We start from the raw sequence: 14,847 nt of genomic DNA on the forward strand, positions 1-14,847 counted from the left end.
AAAAATGCTAAGTGAGGGTTTAAGTTTAAGAATATAAGTGAGTCGAACCTAAGCTACAATTTTGCGAGGTTCTGATTATTGTTTTTGGATTCACAGTAACATTTTGATTTTGATATGATATTTTGTTAATTGAGCAATACATTGTTTGGCTATGGCATAATTTGGTTGTGGTTACAGTAGAATTAAATTTTACTTTATCTTTTTGTGCATAAAGTTGTGATTTTTTGACAAAAGTTTCTTCTTAGGCATGAAAATTAAGACCGATACACCAATAGCAAAGAAGGCTCGAGAAGGGGTGATGGAGTTTCTGCTGATGAATCATCCCTTGGATTGTCCAATTTGCGATCAGGGAGGAGAATGTGATCTGCAGGATCAGTCTATGGCATTTGGATCTGATCGCGGCCGTTTTACTGAGGTGAAGAGATCCGTAGTTGATAAGAATCTTGGTCCTTTGGTGAAGACTGTAATGACTCGGTGTATTCAATGTACAAGGTCAGAATCCAGCATTGCCTCTTCTTATACACCACATATTCACTACAGTTCTAGTGAACTGTATGATTTTTTGGTAAAATTTCTTCTAGTGTAATCTTTTTTATTCTAAAAAAATACACATTTTATCCCTTCATGCCTTGTTTTGAAGCATGAGAAACTATTTACTGAATGATTGATCTATTTCTTGTTTGGTGTTAGTGTATTTTTCATTTTTTTAGTGATGCTACATATTGTCGCAGTTTTACCTCTAAAAGTACACAATCTCTAGTGTTGGTAGTCTATCCCTAGTGGTTTGCGTTCGACAGTGAGTTACTGAATGATTGATCTATTTGTTGTTTGGTGTTAGTGTATTTTTAGTGATGCTAAATATTGTCCCAGTTTTACCTCTAAAAGTACACAATCTGTAAGAGTTGTTAGTCTACCCCTAGTCTATTGCATTTAACAGTGAGTTACTGAATGATTGATCTATTTGTTGTTTGGTGTTAGTGTATTTTTAGTGATGCTAAATATTGTCCCAGTTTTACCTTTAAATGTACACAATCTGTTAAGAGTTGTAAGTCTATCCCTAGTGTATTGCATTCGACAGCGAGTTATGACATTCGCAAATCATGTAGTCCATGATGTTTTCTCTAGGTAGAGTAAGTTTTCAAATTAACAACGTACATCACATTGTAGTTAGGGTTTAAGTTTATCACCTTCTTAAAATAAATTTTTGATATATCAGAAAACAGTTGCATCATTCATCGGCTTGGATAGAGCTCTTGTTTTAATTGTAGTTGCAAGCTTCTGATATAGAAAGCGCGTTTGGTTGAACAGGTGTGTCAGATTTGCAACTGAGGTTGCGGGGGTTCAGGACCTTGGCATGTTAGGTCGTGGCAGCGGAGAGGAAATTGGGACTTATGTCGAAAAACTTATGACAAGTGAGCTTTCCGGAAATGTGATAGATATCTGTCCAGTGGGAGCCCTAACCTCAAAACCGTTTGCATTTAAAGCTCGAAATTGGGAATTAAAGGGAACAGAGACCATTGATGTTACTGATGCTGTTGGATCCAACATTCGAATTGATAGCCGAGGTCCAGAGGTCTTGCGCATCGTCCCACGATTAAATGAGGTAGATTTTAGTAGACTACTTTTGATGATTGTTATCTCTGAGACTAATATATGCCAATGATGCTTACACTAAACTTCAAAACTTACAACTTGCATAGACTAAGATTTTTAACGTATGATGTAAGGGCTGATATTAGTCATTTTTAATTTCTTAAATATGCATAAATTCAAGTGCCAAGGTAGCTGAGATAAAACAGTTCTGATAATTGATGAATCATTAATTATTTCTTTTATTCTTGTTAATTGGATCGTTTGTTTTATTCATCTGCAAGTTGACAGGTCAAACTTCACTTGCTTGCTTCCCTCATCCTTCACCTTTTTTATTTTATTTTATGAACAAACGATACTATCTACACTAAGGGGGTGGGAGAGTGGGCTAAGCCTCACAATGGGCTTACCACTAGACCGTACTACTTTGAAAACCTTATAAAACAGTGGGTTCCAGAAGAAGATTGGGGCTCTCCAAATGTGAGGCTCAATGGAGGGGTTGGGCCCAAAAGCTTAATTGTTGTGAAGTGTGAATGAGAAGGTGAAAAATTAAGGATAAACATCTCAAACAAAGGGGCCTCAACTCTTTGGGGACTTCAGTATGGGCTGCATGTAGATGTTTGGGACTTAAATATTGTCACTAGGCTCCAGAAAAGCTCATGGGAAGACATTATTCAAGGCGTTAATTTGTTTTATTCTTGCTTCCAGTTTTGGTGGGTAATGGGGAAAGGGTGAGGTTTTCATAAGAGTGGTGAGCGGGGTTTAATGCATATGCCTTTCTTTTCCTAGACTGTACAGATCATCATTCTCAAATCTTTTTCATGTACTTTAGTTCCTGTCATCATCCTTTGAGCGAGAATTTTGGGTTTCATAGGAATTTTAATGCTCTGGATGTTCGGGAGCTATTGTCCTTATTAACTTGGTTAATGGGTGTAGTGCTGGTCTTGTACAGGGTGGATAGGGGGAGATGGATGTTGGAGGCCGAAAGTATTGCCTAAGGCACAGGTGTTAGCGTGGTTTACTACTCACTGGAGTGTTAACACTTGTGTTAGCGTTAACCATCTGTTTTTGTACTAGACATAGCATATGTTTTTGGGTGGGAGGAGGGTATGGTATTGAGAAGTTGTGTGATGTCTATTATCTGGGTTATTTCGGTGGAATCTAATACAATGAGTTTGAGAAGTGATTATCTCTGTGAGAGGGTTTGCTTTTGTATTTTAGAGATAATTCTTTCTCTGCATATGCATTTCTTCTCCTAGACTGCACAGATCATTACTCTCATTTCTTTTCCATGATAGGCGTGCTTTAGTTCCTGTCATCTTCCTTTGAGCGAGAATTTTGGGTTTCATTGGAATTTGAATGCTCTGGATGTTCAGGAGCTATTGTCCTTATTAACTTGATTAATGGGTGTAGTGCTGGTCTCGTCTAGGGCGGATAGGAGGAGATGGATGTTGGAGGCCAAAAGCCCCACCTAAGTCACTGGTGCTAGCATGGATTATCACTAACTGGAGTGTTAACACTTGTGTTAGCTACTATGTATTTGCCTCAGGATGCATATGTTTATGGGTGGGACGAGGGTACGTTACTGAGAAGATCTGTGATGGAAAAGATCCATTTCGCCATAAGGGGCAGTAAACCCATGCATATTTTAGAGAGAGAGAGAGAGAGAGAGAGAGAGAGATAAGCAGAAAACCGAGCTATTTCATTCATAGCAGAGCGATAGACACTTCTTACATGAGCTATTAAGTGGTATTAGTGAGATCCCCAACAAATTCATAAGGGTATCTAGATAATAATGTTGCTAGGTGGTATATGTATAACAGTGCGGTCCTGTGTATATGTATTTACTCAATTCTGTATATGTAATATGTATATCAGTGCGGTCATCTGTATATATATAACAGTGCTGCTATCACTCAATGGACCTCAACAAAACCCGCAACCTTCACTGGTATTCCGCAATCTGTGTGGCAATCTGTGTATTTACAGTACAGTTCAATGCCTCTTATATCATTCATCGCTACATGACCCTACAAATAATCAAAAGAGCACATTATTGTCAGAACTTGCAAACATAAGCTAACAATAAGCAATCAGCAAAACAGACTAACAATGGAAGGCAGCTTGCCTGCTGAACCTTGAGGCTCGACTTAAGTATCTGTTGCCAAAAATATGTCCGAATATGACAGAAACCCTCTCCTTATTGCTGAACACACTGAAGTGTAAATTAAGTAGCACTCCGGGCATTGGAACAATCCGCTGATGGTCTATATTCTCATTTCTAGAAGTCACGCCTATAACATGCCCGTCAAACTCAGCTCTATGCCATTCATCTTTCATTGCCTGTCAAATATTTAAGCAAAATAAACATCAACAATGAAATTTCGGTTACATTGAGAGGTTTCAGGTACCTTGAACGCATCTTGCCCCATTTCCATGATATATTCATAGTCCAATACCATCAAGTCAACCGGCAGACCGCAGCTACAAGCCTCCTGAACACAGTCCATGATATAATCCAGTCGACTCACACAAGTGAAGTGAAATTCAGGATTAACCGCGGATGGAGTCGGCACCCAATCATTTTGAGTAAAGACCTCCTGGATAGTAGACTGAAAGTCTTTATGTTCATCTTCGTCTTTACCTATTTCTTCACCACTGCAGCGTATATCCTTATCTTTATCAACACAAATTAACACATGCACATGAGGGACCTGCCAATGAAGAGGAATAATATAGGTAAGAAAACACGAAATGCAATCTGTTCAATGTTCATGAATTATGCCTGTTTTTAAGGACACAGAAATGTTGCAACATAATAAACCAATCCACAAACTAATAACAAGAGTTAATTAGTTTTCTTATCGTAAGCAAATTCTAGGCAATTACCATGGAATCAATGGCCCAAAAAAATTTACGCAAAGCCTCAAGCAAGCCATCCCCACTGATTGCACTAGTACTAGAAATATGCCTGAAAATTACATTGACAGCAGTTATAGTTTATGACATACTTTATTATCTGCAAATCGTAATTTTTACATGACAACAACAACAAAGCCTTTTCCCACTAAGTGGGGTCGGCTATATGAATCCTAAAACGCCATTGAATGATAAAATAGTTTACCACTGATTAATTCTGAGAGACTTAATATCCAGCTCTTTGCTCAACTCTTCTGCAGTCATTGCATTACAAAGATCTTGCTTGTTGGCTAGTACAAGCACAACAACGTTCTTGAGTTCATCCTGCAGCCAAATTCAATTCATCGTTATAAAAAAACATAACTCAAATATTTTATATTTCCAAACAATTATTCATGGAAATCATGAAACTACCTCCTGCAACATCCTGTGTAACTCATCCCTTGCCTCCAACACTCGGTTCTGGTCGTTGCTATCTACCACAAAAATAAGACCTTTCTTGTTCTGGAAATGCTGCATGTACAGTGGAGGTATCTGTATTGGGAATATCTAAAACAGTCACTGCCTATGAAAAAGTAGATCTTCTGAAATTAAAAAATCATGATACACATTACAAAAACCATATGTTTACCCACTTCACGGCCTTGTAAGAAATCATTCAAAAATAGTACAAGATAAGAGAGAGGAGCTACCCTGTTTTCACTCCCAACATCAAACGCTGCAATGTTAATATAGGCATGTTTCACCGTCTCAACACTAAATCCTGCAACAGTAAACAATAGGCACAAAATGCATAAGAATTCAGAAGTAGGCATAAAGAGGATAGGGGGCTACGGGCTCACCGGGTGTGACTATCTCAGTAGAGACTCCTTCAGAGTGAATCTTGTTCAAGATGGTGGTTTTGCCAGAACCATTAAGACCTGCCATCAAAATGAGCTTGTCCCTCCGTGATTTGAGGTCTGCCAAAAGGGTAAAAAATTCCAAATCGAGATCCATAGCACCTAAAACAAGTAGAACCAGAGGCATTATGATTAATGACTAACAGAAAAGTTCAGAGGTTATACTCATTGAATGATTTATCAGATGAAGAACTACCAATCACACACCTACTTGATAATTTCAAGAATGTATAGAATTTGAAAATTTAGAGAGAAGATACGAGTAACTAGCTTTCACAAAGGCACCTGCTATCAATACTTACATGCTGAACTGAAGTAGTGTTACATGTCAGTTTCCTAGGAGTTAATTTGAAAATTTAGAGCGGATAGAGAGAAGATAAAGGGAACTAGCATCCAAAACATCGGAAATTAAGTAAAATCTATGGTGAGACTGAATTTTAACTACTACTAATGCAACACAAACATCAGTTAACAGTTAAAGATAATTGGAAAGTTGTTGGTTTACATACTAGTACATTCAGTTAGACTTATATTAACTGTAGCAAACCTCTACTTGTATTAGAAATCCATAAGTCACGGCATAGGTTACTAGGAAAATTGCAACTCAATTAACATGGAGGAAGGACAGAATTAGGAATTGCTTCTAGGGCATATACGGAAACAAATTTTCTAACTTTGGTCCCTTTCCAAGAAGGGAGTTACAAAATATCCAGATTCTGCATTCTGCAGAATCCAACTTCTACATCCAGCCAAGATTCAATTCCCAAATCAACATCAAATTAGCAGAAATCCCCAATATAAAAAACCGAGGAACAAAGCTACATTGTTGTCTTCATGACTTCTTGTTTAAGAAAAGTCAGCTAAGTTGCAAGTTGTTTGTTTAGTTACTAGTATGTTTACTTTAACCGAAACATTACTCTACTTTGATAAAGAAATCAAGAAGACATGGCACTAGTTTCTAGGAAAGAGAAATGTAATTAATTAACATGGATGGAAATGCAGAATTTCGAATTATTTCTAGTGTGGGAAACCAATTTTCAAACTTAGGCTCCTTTCCGAGAAAGAAAGGGTTAGAAATTTTCCAGGTTCTGGATTCGGCAGAATCCAATAACTACATGCATCAACCAACATCCAATTTTTCAACCAAATCCAACACGAAAACAAGCATAAATTCCACTCGAAAAAAGGAGGAACAAAGCTAAAGATACGCAGTTCTTGGAAAAAAAATGTCCAATTACTAGTTCTAACAAAAAAATTCCATAAACCCAGTTGAGAAATCAAAGAAACAATCACATTCAATTACACAAATTCGAGTCTTATATCAGAACCTCATTTGAAAAAAAAAAAAACCCCAATTCAGAAAGTAAAGAAAAAAAATACACTGCTATGGAGAAATTCGAGTTCTTTAGCAGAAACCCACTTGAAAGAAATAAGGGATTGAAGAAATATCAGCAACCCTAAATAGAAATTTGCAGAAACCCAATTCAGAAATCAAAGAAACAATCAAATTATAAGAAAGAAATTTGCAGAAACGGACCGTTCGGACTGATTAAGCAACCGGGATATCAGAACACATGCAATCCGAAAATCGTTGGCCTTCGCTCCCTCTTCCTGCAGGCTTCAAGGATTGGGATTGAATTTGATATGGTTTTCACTTTCAAGCTTCAAGCTTTAATCTTTAGCTCTCTCTCTCTCTCTCTCTCTCTCTCTCTCTCTCTCTCTCTCCCCTCCAAGCCTATGGTTTCTTGAAAAATCACTGACGACCTGAAGAAGTTTGTTAAAGGTGCGTTTGTCTGTTACATTTTCAGGCTCTGCCTTTTGAGTTCTCCGGAATACAATTTTCCCGCTCAAATTGGAGTTTGAGCAATTTACAATAATGCTTCTTCTATGAGAGATAATTACAAGTTTTACCAGCGACCTCTTCCCCTTGAGGCTCGGTGAGGTGGTTACGTGACATGGGTATTTTAGTCATTTAGGTTTAAAATTTTTGCTTGTGCTGTTGGACATCATCCCACACGAGAGTATGAATAGATTTTTTTGGATTCTTTTATATTAAAAACATCTCCAACAATTTTGCCCCCAATTGCACTAAAACAGGCTGTTTCGCAAATAAAAACAACGGAATAACCGAAAAACGTCTCGTTTATGATTAAAATTGTACTAGCTAGTGTTTTTTTAGCCTATCTAGTTCTACTCGGTTCTTTACTTGGATTAAGATGTTCCCTATTTTTTACGTGTTGGGTTTTCCGAGTTTCTTGTGTCTTGTTGACATGGTTTATTGCACACATTGTTTGAAAAAAAAAATTTGATACAATTGGTGTGCAATGAATCAAATGATCTTGGTCTGAGATTTAACCTTATCAAGGGATTCGTCTATGATAAAAAAATAAAAGGAAAACTAATGAAAATAGTTTCAAAACTTTGAATTTTATCCAAAGATTACCTAATAACTTTATTTAATGATAATGACAAAAAAATAAAACAAAAACAAATAACATTCTAACTATAAACGCGTGCACCACCTCAATCTTCTGCAGCTTCATATTTTTTTGACAAACCAGCAACCAGAAACAAAATTGCATTAATGTTCTTAGAAACCAAAAACAAAATCGCATTGATGCTAATTCAAATTAGATAAAAAAAATCCCAACATAATCCAACACTTCCAAATATCTTTCTATGAACCAACAAACCAGTGTTAAGGTCTTAAGAACAAAGAGTGACAATTAAACAAAAATAAAGCCCTTAATTTTTCTTAATCTCGGAAGAACTTTCATCCTTTCAAAGCTTGAATATTTGCCCTACTTCTCAGACGAGTTGGGTCCCCTCTTCTTTCCGATGCCAACCACGGGGGTGACGGATCTGTGGTTGTATCGCAAGCGTTTGTGGACATGGCCCTGGGGCTGCTTCTTCTTATCCTGCTTGACCACTTTGGCTGTCTAGCCTCTCACCTCACTGGCGCGGGCCAAGGAACCGTGGACCTTTCCTATGGCTGCGGGCCAAAGTAATGTTAAGTTTCATAAACAGTGCAGTACCATTAAGTTTCATAAACAGTGTAGCACCTAAGTTTCATAAACAGTGTAGCACCGTTAAGTTTCATAAACAGTGTAGCACCGTTAATTTTCATAAACAGTGTAGCACCGTTAAGTTTCATAAACAGTATAGTAAGTTTCATGAACAGTGTAGTAAGTTTCATAAACATTGTCATAAGTTTCATAAACAGTGTAATACAGTTAAGTTTCATAAACCGTCTGTGTGAGAATGCGCGGGTCCGTGCATTAGATTTTTTTTAATTTTTTTTAATATTAAAATTATGTCTTTTTCATTAAAATTTAAGTTTTTTTTTTGTCATTTTTATAAAAATTTAAGAGTTTTTCATTAAAATTTAAGTCTTATTCATTAAATAAAGTTATAGCATGATTTTTTTATTAAAATAAACTTAGCCCAAACATTTTTCATGAAAATTCCCAAAAATGAATCATAAGGTTAAAGATTCTTGTGTGCTTCTTGCGGACATAAGAACAAGTTAATTAGAGACTTTATCAAGTGACTTGCTCCGGATGCTTCTAGATAGTATTTCCTTACCTTGTTCTAGATAGTACTAGCAAGAGAAGCCCGCACGATGTTGCGGGATTGAAAGTTGTACAAAAATTTTGTACGTAGTATTATTTACACACAAAAGATAAAACTTGATGTGTATCCATATTATTTACATACAAAAGATTTAGTAAATAATTCTATTTACATATAAAAGATAATACTCGATGTTCATGTACACAATAGTTACATACCAAAGATTTACTATATTGTCCACTGGTCATTTACTTTGATAGTACAGTGAATCGAGTTAAAACTTGCAGCTTCTGGGAATTGAAAAAGGAGGAAAAGAAAAGTTAGACTATGTGATGTGTATTTGCTTGGCAGTATCATGTGGTGCGATGAATATATAATTAAATCGAAGAGATTAGAAGTGTGAATATTAAAGAACATAGGTGTATCTATTCCCAATTTTTTCTCATCCAAATCAACAACATGCCGAATCAACTCAAAAAGTCACATAGATAGGCGCAAACATGTAAAAATGATAGTCCATTGCAATCCATAGTTGGCAATACAAACATATTCTCATCTTACTTAAGCAACAAAAAACACAAACTCATTAACTCAAAACTATCTGATACATGCATATAAAACAGATAGTAACTAAAATGGTAGCTAAAATGGCTACGTATTTTCAATGATAAAGAGCTTAACAGATATTGAAATTTTTATAAATAAGTTGTATATTTGCTTATGCTATCAACAACTATATTTCCATGTGAACTATGTAAATAAATTTTTATATGAACGATGTATATGTAATTGTCCAACAGTTTTTTCTTGTATATATACATAGATTTGGTTATCTTAGGTTGGGTCAACTTCATCAATATGTTGCTTAAAAGCAAGGATTTTTGTTGGCTTTTTCAAATTACTAATGATGGAATTCCAATGCCTTAGCCAGGTGTATCGAAATTATGTGTTTCGTTTGATCAGCCCTTTGCAATTTTGCACATTGATAAAATTTCAAAATCAATTCCAGTTTGTCATTGCTCAAACAAATTAGAATTTTAGAACCAATCCCACTGAAAAATAAGCAGCTAACATAAATAGCAATGAACAGATAAATGAAGAGGCATAATTGTGATTTGCTTAAAGGTGACCGAGTAAAGAGATAGATTGAAAAATTAACGAAAATAAGGTTGTAACAGGATGAACTGTGTTACCAGATTGCTCAGCTACTGTATTAAATATGAGAAATAGAGTTAAAGAGCAGTCAATAGCGGTTGAGTTCTCTTCAAGTATTTTGCCCTGAGTCTTCAATATGAGAAATAGAGTTAAAGATGAGTAAATAGTAGATTGTCCAAACTTTTATGCGTGGCTAAAATATGTTATTTCTGAAATGGTCTCCCAAAAGAAAATTTGGGAATCTAATATGTACATGCAGAAAAAACCCAACAGCCTAAAAAGATGAGTATATGTAGTAGCAATCGTGTAAGAGTAACAATACTGGAAAAATTAAAACGCTACTGTAAGATCTAATAAAAATTGAAGTAAAAGAAAGGATCTAAGATGTGAAAGACGTATATACCATGTGTGTTCTACGTTTGATGTGTAATGTAAAAGTGCCAGTGGCTAATGAGTAAAGGCTGATGGCATTGATCCTTTCTCAGAGAAAATGGGAAGAAGGATCTGCAAAAGAGTGAGAGAGTGGAGACTATGTTGTATTTATAGGACGGTAATTGATAAAGGCAATAGTGGATCATAAGATGAGATTGACTTACAGCAGCGACATATTTGTTATTAGGATGGTCCTTGTATTTCACTCTGAAATGCTTCTTATATAAAACTGAATGAAAAATTAATAGAAATATAATTACAAAAATTAAATCATAGTAAAAAAACAATCGATTTGAAGAGAGAGAGAGAGAGAGAGAAAGAGAGAGAGAGAGAGAGAGAGAGAGAGAGATAGACAGATACAGCGTTGATCATACATGAAAACGATGAAGGCACTTGTAGGCTTCTTAGGATTATTTGGATCCTTTGCAGCCTTCTTGCTCGTGGTAGCGCTTTTGCTCTTTAACCTATCAAAATTAAAAAAAAAAACACAAACAAACCACTACTATTATCTTGCTCACTCTGTCCAGATTCCATGATTCCAAATAAACCAAAAGGGTTAAAAACAAACACAAAAAGAATAAGGAAACATAAAACCTAGGTAAATTAAGAAAAAGAAGAGGTAACACTTGTCCCTCAAAGAATAAAAAAAGAATGCCCACAATTTTGTTTGGCAAATACTCCAGCTTTGTATCTTCCTAACATAGGATCTATTATTTTCCTGTAAGAAATATTACTATCTCGATGCTCATTGGAATATAAGGGAATGCATGTTATTTTCACATTTTGAAAATAACTGAAGTTCTTACCAAAAAAAAGTAAAATTTTTTGCAGTCTGTCTTTGCGTACCAACAATGTGAAGCCAAAGTGACAATGCGAATTCACATTCCAAATTGAAGGAAAAAAAATGAAAAACAAAAGATACCAACCTTTTTGTCCAATCTGATAGCTGACAATTTAACTAATGGGAATATATTTTTCTTTTGAAAATTGCAATTGTGTTCCCCAAAACAAAGTGCAATAAAACTGAAGAAGGCATTTGAAGATGAAATGAAGCCCGGGTACAATAAAAACAAATGAATTGACATTTAGATAACCAAAAGCAGATTACCAAATGCTTTTCTTAATTTCCTGTTAACATGGTAACACATCATCACGTTCACAACCACCAGTAGCAGACAAAAAAGATAAAGTTAGGATCAAGTTTAGATGAATTGATTCAAATCCTACTTTAGCAATCTAATGACGCATAAATTAAGCAGAGAAATCACTTCATAAACCCTAATTACTAGAAAAGAGGAATCGTTGAAAGGGAAGCTCATCACTGCTATCATAGGGCTTGAGCACAGAGGGCGTCGGAGGCTGAAAACAAAAGCCCAAAAAACAAAAATCCAGGGTCTCCTGAAATTGAAAATAGACCGAAATTAAACACTCACATGTAGAATCGGAGGCTACAAACAAAACCCCCAAAATCACAAAAAGGAAATTTGAACACAAAATCCATTTGTAAATCCAAAATCACAAAAAATAAATTCAAACAAAACAAAACCCCCAGATGATATCGATATTGTTCTAATAACAATAGAAAACCCAAGACCGAGAAAGCGGTAAATCTCACCAGGAAACGGGTGCTTTTCTGAGTAAAATTTTCTTCGAATCAAACTCAAAACCCGAAGAAAATTATACTGTTGGTTGATTTTTCACCAAGAAATTCTATTGGTTCGTTGGTAGCTTGTGAGAAAAAGAATGCAAGGTTTTAGAGTGAGAGAAGCTAAGCTTGAGCGCAACGCGAGTTCGAGAGAGAAGTGAAAAAATCTAGAGGTTGTAGACAAAACAGACTTCTCGAAGATGATAGATGGGTAGCATTGACAAACATGTAATTTCACTGTACCAAGAGAAAAAAAAGAACTGAGTGGCTGAGGGTATTTCTATCATTTCACTGATAAGGAAATGATGTTGGGATTACCAAAACTCAAGAAGTCATCTGGTGTATGTGAAGGATGCATTGCAGGAAAGCAAAACAGAGATGTCTTGAGTAAAGAGCTAACTTGGAGAGCAAGCAAGCCTCTAGAATTAATTCACTCAGATGTTTGTTGACCAATACAGGTCACAACATTTGGAGGAAGCAGTTATTTCTTAACTTTCATTGATGATGCAACCAGAATGTGTTAGGTTTATTTTCCGAACCACAAATCAGAAGTGTTTAAAGTGTTCAAAGAAATTCAAAGCCATGGTTGAATTGCAGAGTGGCTAAAAATTCTAAAGTTAAGAAGTGACAGAGGTGGAGAGTATAACTCTCATGAATTTAATCAATTCTGTGAAGACTTGGGGTTGGAGAAACAGTTGACTGTAGCTTATTCTCCACAGCAAAGTGGTGTTGCTAAGAGGAAGAACAGAACCATTGTTGAAATGGTTAAAAGTATGCTTCATGACAAGCACATGTCCTATGAATTCTGGGGAAAAGCTATTAACATAGCTGTGCACTTGCTCAATAGATGTCCAACCAAGGATGTGGAACACAAAACCCCATTTGAAGCTTTCAGTGGCAGAAAATCAGGTATTCAGCACTTAAAGGTGTTTGGATGCATCTATTATGGTCACATACTTGGACAATTAAGACATAAACTTGATGAATCCTCTATGAAAGGCATATTTGTTGGATATGAGAAAATGGAGAAAGAATACAGGATATATAATTTGAGTACTAAGAAGATCTTTCTGTTAAGGAGTGTTGTATTTGATGAGAAGGGTACTTGGAATTGGAATGCAGAAAACTGTGACAAGCTATCATTTCCTGTTAATCTCAATCTACCTGAGATTGGTCATGGCATTCAGCTAGAAGGGAGCAAGAGTGGATCACATGAATTCACTGATTCTCAAACTGAGAGTGGTAAGTCAAGTACAGCTAAAGCTACACCAGTCAAAGAAATATCACTGAGTGATATTCGAAAGCTTTAGCACGGAGTTCATGTGGTGTGTGGAACTCTAGGTAGAGTTTATGACATGATCAAGAGGAAAAGTCTGCGCAATCGAGCCATTAAATTACTAGTCCTCGATGAATCTAATGAAATGTTAAGCAAAGCATTCAAGGATCAGATATATACAATGTCTACAGATATCTTCCACCTGATCTCCAGGTCTGCTTAATTTCCGCTACGCTTCCTCAAGAAATTCTAGAAATGAAGAGGAAGTTTATGACGAACCCTGTAAGGATCATTGTCAAGCGTGACAAGTTGACTTTGGAGGGAATCAAGCAATTTTTCGTTTTGGTTGAAAGAGAAGAATGGAAATTTGATACGCTATGCGATCTCTATGATACTTTTACAATTACACAAGCTGTTCTTTCTGTAACACAAAGCGAAAGGTTGATTAGCTGATCGAAAAGATGAGGAGTAATAACTTTAATGTATCTTCCATGCATGGAGACATGCCTCAAAAGGAAAAAGATGCCATTACCCAAGAGTTTCGCGCTGGAAATACTCGCGTCCTGATCACCACTGATGTTTGGTCTCGGGGCCTTGATGTTCAGCAGGTAAGTTCTTGATCTATTTATCTTTTATACCTTGACAGACAAGTTCCTATGAATTCTATGGGTGCACATGCTATGTGTGTATGAGAAGATATATTGCCTTCAAGCTCTAGCAAACATGTTCATACATATGCTTTTGCTGCAATTTTTCTAATCATGTGATGTTTTCCCTTCATCAGGTTTCCTTGGTTATCAACTATGATCTTCCAAACAATCGAGAGCTATAGATTCATCGGATCGGTCGTTCTGGTCGTTTTGAGCGCAAGGTATGCATGTATTCTAATTTTCGTAAGTGTGATATGTTTTCGTCGATGGATCTCGTGTCTGTTTTCGTTATGTATGCCAAAACATATTCTTAGTCTTGTTTTGTTATGTTTTTCAGTTCTTATCAGAATGTGCTATAATTTGATTATTGTTTGCAGAGTGTAGCGATAAACATTGTCAAAAGCGATGATATCAAGATCTTAAGGGACATCGAACAATACTACAGTACCCAGATTGACGAAATGTCGATGAACGTTGCCGATTTGATTTGAGAGCTCTGTTGTCGTCCGCCGTCATCATCCTCTGGGCAAACTGCTAAGTCAAGGGGTTTTGAGTCGTTGATTAATTGGCGTCTTTGCACTGCTTTGTTAAATATTTTTTGGTTTGAATATACTATTTTAAATAAGTTTTTCGATGAAAACATAAAACTATGGATTTTTTTCATTAGCATCCTGCTTTTTGTTAAATACACCACGCATAAATTTTATA

General features: G+C 36.0%; 2 protein-coding genes, 1 long non-coding RNA gene and 2 pseudogenes across 6 annotated transcripts; 2 read left to right on the forward strand and 3 right to left on the reverse strand.

Moving 5' to 3' along the window:
* The first annotated feature begins 219 nt into the window (after positions 1 to 219).
* LOC126582573 (NADH dehydrogenase [ubiquinone] iron-sulfur protein 1, mitochondrial-like) lies at positions 220 to 2,855 on the forward strand. Its single transcript, XM_050246721.1, has 3 exons — positions 220 to 492; positions 1,309 to 1,603; positions 2,543 to 2,855. The coding sequence occupies exons 1-3, from the start codon at positions 248 to 250 to the stop codon at positions 2,549 to 2,551; spliced, it is 549 nt and encodes a 182-aa protein (XP_050102678.1). The 5' UTR covers positions 220 to 247; the 3' UTR covers positions 2,552 to 2,855.
* Positions 2,856 to 3,271: 416 nt separating this feature from the next.
* LOC126582569 (uncharacterized) lies at positions 3,272 to 7,351 on the reverse strand. 4 transcript variants are annotated; one of them, XM_050246713.1, is made up of 9 exons: positions 6,946 to 7,351; positions 5,352 to 5,510; positions 5,202 to 5,272; positions 4,924 to 5,043; positions 4,715 to 4,833; positions 4,480 to 4,561; positions 4,002 to 4,304; positions 3,728 to 3,933; positions 3,272 to 3,620 (listed from the first exon to the last, which is right to left on the reverse strand). In XM_050246713.1, exons 2-9 carry the CDS (start codon positions 5,503 to 5,505, stop codon positions 3,611 to 3,613), a joined length of 1,065 nt encoding a protein of 354 aa, XP_050102670.1. In that variant the 5' UTR covers positions 5,506 to 5,510; positions 6,946 to 7,351; the 3' UTR covers positions 3,272 to 3,610. The 4 variants fall into 4 exon arrangements, with proteins under 4 accessions (XP_050102670.1, XP_050102669.1, XP_050102668.1 ...); XM_050246712.1 differs by having other exon boundaries at positions 3,719 to 3,933; positions 6,946 to 7,342; XM_050246711.1 differs by lacking the exon at positions 3,272 to 3,620 and having other exon boundaries at positions 3,697 to 3,933; positions 6,946 to 7,348.
* A 644-nt stretch (positions 7,352 to 7,995) lies between these two features.
* LOC126633973 (40S ribosomal protein S30-like) lies at positions 7,996 to 8,610 on the reverse strand (annotated as a pseudogene).
* Positions 8,611 to 9,091: 481 nt separating this feature from the next.
* On the reverse strand, positions 9,092 to 11,178 carry LOC126582577 (uncharacterized). The gene is made up of 2 exons (XR_007609549.1): positions 10,943 to 11,178; positions 9,092 to 10,797 (listed from the first exon to the last, which is right to left on the reverse strand). It is a non-coding gene; the product is annotated as an uncharacterized LOC126582577 (long non-coding RNA).
* A 1,337-nt stretch (positions 11,179 to 12,515) lies between these two features.
* On the forward strand, positions 12,516 to 14,630 carry LOC126633974 (eukaryotic initiation factor 4A-3-like; annotated as a pseudogene).
* Positions 14,631 to 14,847: the final 217 nt, after the last annotated feature.

Source organism: Malus sylvestris, chromosome 9, assembly GCF_916048215.2.
Source record: "Malus sylvestris chromosome 9, drMalSylv7.2, whole genome shotgun sequence".
Lineage (NCBI taxonomy): Eukaryota > Viridiplantae > Streptophyta > Magnoliopsida > Rosales > Rosaceae > Malus > Malus sylvestris.

What these genes read in the sequence shown, in the direction of transcription:
- LOC126582573 (XM_050246721.1), top strand. Translation starts at nt 248, where the DNA reads ATGAAAATTAAGACCGATACACCAATAGCAAAGAAGGCTCGAGAAGGG. An exon ending in CGGTGTATTCAATGTACAAG is followed by an intron (nt 493 to 1,308) that starts GTCAGAATCCAG and finishes TTGGTTGAACAG; the next exon opens with GTGTGTCAGATTTGCAACTG.
- LOC126582569 (XM_050246710.1), bottom strand. Translation starts at nt 5,535, where the DNA reads ATGCCTCTGGTTCTACTTGTTTTAGGTGCTATGGATCTCGATTTGGAA. An exon ending in TCTCTCAGAATTAATCAGTG is followed by an intron (nt 4,562 to 4,714) that starts GTAAACTATTTT and finishes TGTAATTTTCAG; the next exon opens with GCATATTTCTAGTACTAGTG. An exon ending in TTTGGGCCATTGATTCCATG is followed by an intron (nt 4,305 to 4,479) that starts GTAATTGCCTAG and finishes CTTCATTGGCAG; the next exon opens with GTCCCTCATGTGCATGTGTT.